The following is a 6,897-nucleotide window of genomic DNA, read 5'->3' as shown; positions in this document are numbered from 1 at the left end:
TTTGTGTCTAAAAGTTCAGAATACTTTATTTATCCTAAAGGGATTTGGGTTTTCTTAATAATTGCTTCATTTTAAAATGAGATAAATAAAAGTTACATTAACAAAATACAAGAAAAAGTGTTAACATAAAAAGTTAAATGTCCACTTCAAAATGATATTAAAAAAAGCATATGTGCTTTTAAGTTAAAGTAAAAATGTACACACTATACACTACAATAACATTTATATTGCACAATATACAATGTTTTTTGACGATTTTAAGAGATAATTGCTGAATTGCGAGAGAGTATAAAGATATCCCTGTATCATAATCTTGTTTTTAATGCATCCTCCTCTTTCCTTCCTAGTGATTTTGAGAAAATCTTAATTCAGCTTCATTGGCCGTTCATCGCCCCCCCCATCCAGACCCTGACTCCCACTGCCAACGGTCAGGAGATCAGCAGCCAGCTGGAGCTGCTCGTCTCCCAGCTGCTCGCCCTGCAGAACTCGTATCCTTCGCAGCTCCATTATATTCATAAAAACCCTGTTCATATACACCTCCATTGCATCGGCTAATTAGCATCGGAGGAAGGGTCCCTTGGGTAACAGACTTCTAGAAGTATTTGTCCAAGGGTGTCTTTTGTATCTTGACAAATAATCCAATTCATGAAGTACCTTGATGTTTTTGAAGAAGATTAGCTGCAAAAAATGGCGTAACATGTTGAGCCTTTTTGAGCGTACAAGCTAACATCTCACTTGTTGACATTCATGAGATTGCATTAATGGAACCCCCAACCGCACTTTGTCATGCCACGCTCATTATGTGATGTTTGATATGTGAAAATATACTTTTGCCCTGTAGAGTTTTACCCCTCCTGATGCGACGGATTGCGACTATGTATCGTTTTTATAGATTTGCTGCATAAATAAATGTGACATGAATATGTATACATTAGCACACAGTGGCATAAAACATTACAAAACAAACCCTTCAACTGTTTCAGTGTTTAAAAAATGAAGTGGTAAGTGAATATTTTAAAAATAAAATGCAGGCAGGGATGGATGGGGTATGGATTGTACTGTGTTGTATAAAAAAGGTGACCAATTAATGTGCTATCATTGTAAAAGTGAATCTGTGGCTCTCTTTGACATACACACATTTTCCATTTGACAGTATATAAAGCTCAGCATGTCATTAGTGTGTTAATGAACTAATTCACAACACTGGTTATTAATAAGAAAGGAATGACATGTAACCTGTTCCCAAAGAGGAAGTGATGTGTGTGCTCCATGGTTTGATTCCTTGAACGCCCCCTGGCAGTGATGATCTCATTTCCCAGAGGGCTTTGGCCTCTTGTCAGGTTGTCCCCGCGATCCAGCCTGCTTCTCCAGCCCCCCCTCCGTCCCAGGCCCCCCCCCTCTGTCTGCCCATCCAGATCATGCTGCTGCCGCTCAGCAAGAGGTTCAGATACCACTTCTACGGCAACCGACAGACCAACACCCTCAGCAAGGTCTCCCAGCACACAACACAACACCAGCCTTTGCGTTACAGACTTCTCTAAACTAAAGTCAAGTTTTGACGCAACTCAAATTACATTTCAGTGTAAGCCTTTCATCCTACAAAGGTTAGATACAGAAATGTACTGTTTATTTTTCATACATGTATTGTAGTAATAACCAAATGCTACTGCTGTTTTTATAGCAAACACATAATGGCAGCATAGCCTTGTTCATCATTTCGGACATTTTTGGCTTTTTTTATTTAAACATTTTTGGATGTGCTATTTAAAATACATTTTGGAGAAGGTGTCAAGTTTTGGGATTTGATACTAGGCTCCTGTGATAAGTCTATTATAAGCTGTCTAGTCCAAATACAGACCCTATTTTCAAACATTTCCCTAATGAACCCATTTAACATTCTCATCAGCCAGAACATTTGAAGTCTCCTTTACAACACCCATAACACTCCTCCTTTGTCTGTGTGTTTTCCAGCCAGAGTGGTACCTCACTCAGGTTCTGATGTGGATCGGGAACAGCAAAACTTTCTTGGAGGAACGGATCCAACCTATCCTGGACCGATCCGGGGCCACAACCAGTGCCATGGTACGCTGTTCTCAGACAGGCTAAGTGAGTTCTTCATCAGTCACTGTAATGGCTGTCTGTGTGCAGGTGGAGCTGTGTCGGGGCCTCCTCTCTCTGGTCCAGGAGAAGGTGGCCAGCGATGCTTCCCGGCTGCTGTACGACGACGCGCTCTTCTGCCACCTGGTGGAGGAGGTGCTGCAGTTTGAGAAGGAGCTGAGAGGAAACCACTCGTTCCCCGCCGTGCTGCCCGGCCTGCTGCACCTCCTGCTGGAAGACGCCATCCTGCAGAAGTGGCTCACTGTGGAGAAGAAGAGTACGTTTAGTGTCTTATCAATCACTCAGCCGGCATTACCTTGTTTCTCTTGCATGCCTTCACATTGAAGCCTTCACTGTCTCTGTAAGTTTGTTTGTTACAGTGACAGCACGTTATAACTCTGAGCTCCTGTGTGCAGTGGCGGTGGAGAAGATGGACGCCATGCTGTCGTCAGAGGGAGCGTGGAGCTCTCAGTACAAAGACATCAGTGATATGGACGAGCTGAAGGCTCCCGACTGTGCAGAGACCTTCATGACCCTTCTGCAGGTCATCACTGGTAAGACTACACCTTAAAGCTTTTTTAAGTGGCTGGTGGTTGAATATTTAAATTGGAAAAGCATTTAAGCTATTCATGAAACTCAGCAGGTGCTTGTTTTTAAAGAGAAAGTTAAGTTTAGCTTTTGGAAAGGAGGAACAATCAATAATAGAATAATGTGAAAATGGTATTGTAATTGAACACAGAAGGACTGGCCTAACACAGTTTAACGAAGGATCAGGGCACATGCAAAACTAGTTAAACAAATTCATCCCACCATGACCTTTGAGTAGGTAAAATATTTACAGCTGAAGATTCAGTAACAGGTTGGTAACACCCATAATCCTCAGCTTTTCAAGTGTTGTTGCTCAGTACCGACATGCTAGTAATGTGTTTTGTAAGAACATTTAAAGGATTTATAGTAAAAGCCTTAGTTTTGTCCCCCTCTGTCCTCAGAGCGGTACCGCTCCCTGCCCTGTCCTTCTGCACAGCTCAAGTTTCTGGGGCTCCAGAGAGAGCTGGTGGACGACTTCCGCATACGACTCACACAGGTAATGATGACAGAGAGACGAGGGTATAAAAATAATAAAGTTATAGTTTGTATGACACCTGGGCTTAAATAATAAATATTTATTTGAAGAGTTAACTAGGACAACAAGTCAGAGTTTCACAGCCTTCTTGGTAACATTTCCCAGCTTGTTTCTGCCGTGTGACAGTAATCGTGACCATTTTGTCTGCTGGTAAATTTAACTTAGTTTTATATTTAGAGTATTGTCAGATGGAAAAGTAATACATTTTTTAACCACCTTTAATGTTGTGTCATGGTGTTGTCTCCGGTGTCATGTTTGTTTGTTGCCTTTCTCCAGTTTGATCTTATTGCCTGTATTACAGGTATTTTGTGTTAAGAGTAATGGCTGAGAGAGAAATCATTTTGAGAGATGGTTGATGGAATTATTTTCTCTTCTTCCCAGGTGATGAAGGAGGAGTCCCGCTGCCCTCTGGGGGCTCGATACTGTGCCATCCTTAACGCTGTGAACTACATTTCCACCATCCTGGGAGACTGGGGAGACAACGTGGTGAGTGGACCTAATAAAACGGCTGATTCGCCACAGCACAGCAGGAAGTGTCTCAATAATGCATCTGTACCCAAATCCATTTTTTTCATTTGAAAGCTAATTCACTCCAGAAAAACTCTTCTCCAGGCACCAAGTCCTGACCTACATTCTGCTTTCAAAATAACAACTCTCCATTATATTATCTAATACTCTGTGCTGTTATTGTTGACCTTCAGACCATCACAATGTTTAGTAGGTGACACAGAGTTTAATTTATTTTCTAATCAGATGGCCACTCCAAATGATACGGCACCTTGCTCAATTAAAAGAAAGAAACACTTTTCGCTTCTTATATATTTATGTTTTCACTCTTTCTCCAGTTCTTCCTGCAGCTGCAGCAGGCGGCGGTGTCCCTCGGGGAGGAGGGGGTCCTGGGGGGTCTGGGGGTGATGGAGGTGGGTCGTCTGGCCTCTCTGGAGGGCTCTCTATTCGAGGGTCTGCTGGCGCTGCTGGACCGGCTGAAAGGAGACATGATGGGCAGACTGCTGGAGTGGACCATGAGGGAGATCACAGAGAAGGTCCGCCCGTACGGCCAGGACCGGTGAGAGCCAGAGACCCTGATTTAATGCTTCACCATGAGGGTGGGAGATGGATGGGGGGGGGGGGGATAGTTTATTGACCTGTAGTCCACCACGCTAGAGACATGGCTCTGGAAAAAGCTTAATTCCAGCTTTTGTCTGGGGCGGATTGTCTCTCCGTCCCTCCATCTTTGTATATTTTATTATACGCTCTGCATCACACTCAGGTCAGGTTGAGACTCTGGTAGTGCAATGTATTTGAATATATGGTAATTTTTTTTTTCGCCCAATCACACCATCAGAAATCATGATTTGTTTATTCTTCCCTCAGAGGGGACATTTACATTGTCAAAGCAAAAGATGGAGAGAAACACTATTAGATGCATGCACTTAATATTTACAATTTAAAGTTAATACAATTTACAAAGTACACATTCAGGTGGGAGAGGTATTTATATAATGAATGAAGTGTAACATGCAGAATGTAGTGTGGGAGAAGCTAGATAACAGAGGTACAATTATACTTACTTACATTATTATTGTTACAGTATTATAATTGTTAAACTAAGAAGGCAGCCAGTAATAATTATAATTTTAACTAGGTACAGGAGTTCTAGTAAATGTGTGATGAAGGTTAGTCTATTACTAAAACTATTCAATTTAGGTGAAGAAGTGACTCTCTTGACCTCAGGGTCTCATTGTGCTGTTTAGTAGTCTGTTGCTGCCCTCTGGTGGACTCCTGTGGTACTACTGAACATGTTCACCTGGCCATCGACAAAGGACAGCATCCGTCCATTGAATTGTTTCAACGGAGAATTCTCCCATCACTTTTTTATCTTTAGAAAGTTTATTTGTTCTCAATCCCTGTTGACACCTCATGTTTGTCACCTGATTTCTCCTTTGCTTCTTTCATCATTTCTTCTCACATGTCTATTGCATGTAACCAGATGTTGATACAGGGCACTTGTTGTAAATGTGCAGTTATTATTTGAATAGATTTTTAACAATTTATGGTTTGTCTTTTGTCATGTTATGTTGATTTGAGATTTAAGAACTAGGCTTAGCCCAGATGCTTACTGCCGAAAACAAAGACCTTAAAGGGAAACAAGAAGATAAACATTCTGAAATGTATTCCCCCCCCGGGCTTCTCTCCAGGTGGTTGTCCCTGCCGCCGCAGCAGGACCAGTCCACCATGACCCTGTCCAGCTCGGCCTGTCCCATGATGCTTTGCGTGAGGGACCGGCTGTTGAACCTCCATCAGGTCCTGAGTTTCTCTCTGTTCCAGATGGCCTGGCAGGGCCTGGCGGAGCGGCTGGACAACGTTCTCTACCAGGAAGTAAGAGACGTGTTTGCTCTCACCCACAAAAAACCCATTGTTAATCTCTTTAAGAAGAGCCCTAATGTGAACCCTGTCTGCTTCTGTTGTTGTGTTTGTTGCTTTATAACCGCCAACGTGGTTTCCTCTCCATGCCATTATAATACATATCTGTCCGTCTGTCAGGTGGTGCTGTCTAATCACTTCAGTGAAGGGGGGGCCGCTCAGCTTCAGTTCGACATGACCAGAAACCTATTTCCTCTGTTTGGCCACTACTGCAAAAGACCTGAGAACTTCTTTAAGCAGTAAGTGTGTGTAGTATGTGTGTGTTGAAGAGTTCTGTGTTTCCTTTCATCACAGTTTAAGAAATTGATGTGCTAACGTAATATAGTTTAAAGCCAGCGGTGGGACAGAAACTTCATCTGGTCTCTCAGTTAAATTATTTAATGGCTTGACGTGACATTATTCGTATCGGCAAAGCTTGAAAAGTTAATTACATTGCAGTACCATCACGAAAATGTTTTCACAAAACCAATTGAAATAAAAGCACTGGTAACATTCCCCCCAACATTGCTCCCTCCCCCCCCCCACAGTGTCAAGGAGGCGTGCATCCTGCTGAGTCTCAGTGTGGGCTCTGCCATCCTGCTGAGGAACCTCCTGAAGGATTCGATGGAGGAGGAGGCGAGGGGGGGGGCGGCGGCGGCTGCAGGTGACCCTCCTCCAGAGTCAGCCCTCAATGAGCTGGGGGTCTACTGTTTGGCCCCTTGTGATGTTTTAATCCTCCTCAACCTCAGAGCCTCCTGGCCCGGACAGTAACAACCCACCCCCTCCCCACCACCCGGCAATATTTGCTTGGCTAATCCTTCTAATGACATTATCCTTTGTAAAGAAGACAGGAAATAATACTGTTCAGATAATAAGTTAATACTATACTGTTAATACTAAAGAGACTGTAAGAGTTTATTATTGTGTTGCACTATTCCTTGGGGACCCACATGCCTCCTGTATTCCTCAGTATAAAAGTATGCCACCACAACAAAGTAAATATAACAATAGTTATCTGTTCAAATGAATTGCATAATAAACCCTCCTGAGCTGCACATCTCTATCAATGGTCTTCACTCTGAGAATTGTCATCTTCCCAGAATGCTCTGTTTCTGCCAGGATTGTTGCTACGTCATTTATCTGTGGCCAAACAGCTGTGTCCACTCCAGCTTTGGAGAAGTTTCTCCTCCAGTTGCTGCTGTTGATAGGATTTTTATTTTAGGACTTTGAGTGTTTATCATTTTTTTCTGTGATTTAAGACCTAAATACTATGT

The 6,897-nt window shown here is 42.8% G+C and overlaps 1 protein-coding gene across 1 annotated transcript in view; it reads left to right on the top strand.

Annotated features, from left to right (window-relative positions):
- rint1 (RAD50 interactor 1) overlaps positions 1-6,763 on the top strand; it is an 8,070-nt gene extending 1,307 nt beyond the window's left edge. The window contains exons 5-15 of the mRNA XM_010796331.1: positions 348-488; positions 1,301-1,490; positions 1,972-2,082; positions 2,149-2,374; positions 2,514-2,651; positions 3,087-3,181; positions 3,602-3,706; positions 4,066-4,286; positions 5,419-5,599; positions 5,765-5,883; positions 6,172-6,763. Coding sequence (XP_010794633.1) covers positions 348-488; positions 1,301-1,490; positions 1,972-2,082; positions 2,149-2,374; positions 2,514-2,651; positions 3,087-3,181; positions 3,602-3,706; positions 4,066-4,286; positions 5,419-5,599; positions 5,765-5,883; positions 6,172-6,394 — 1,750 coding nt within the window. The 3' untranslated portion in view covers positions 6,395-6,763. The remainder of the gene's footprint in view (positions 1-347; positions 489-1,300; positions 1,491-1,971; positions 2,083-2,148; positions 2,375-2,513; positions 2,652-3,086; positions 3,182-3,601; positions 3,707-4,065; positions 4,287-5,418; positions 5,600-5,764; positions 5,884-6,171) is intronic.
- The last annotated feature ends 134 nt before the right edge of the window (positions 6,764-6,897 follow it).

The sequence above is a fragment of the Notothenia coriiceps genome, unplaced genomic scaffold (genome assembly GCF_000735185.1).
Source record: "Notothenia coriiceps isolate Sejong01 unplaced genomic scaffold, NC01 NC01_scaffold00037250, whole genome shotgun sequence".
Lineage (NCBI taxonomy): Eukaryota > Metazoa > Chordata > Actinopteri > Perciformes > Nototheniidae > Notothenia > Notothenia coriiceps.
The sequence above is the reverse complement of the archived record's forward strand: the minus strand, read 5'-3'. Positions and strand labels throughout refer to the sequence as shown.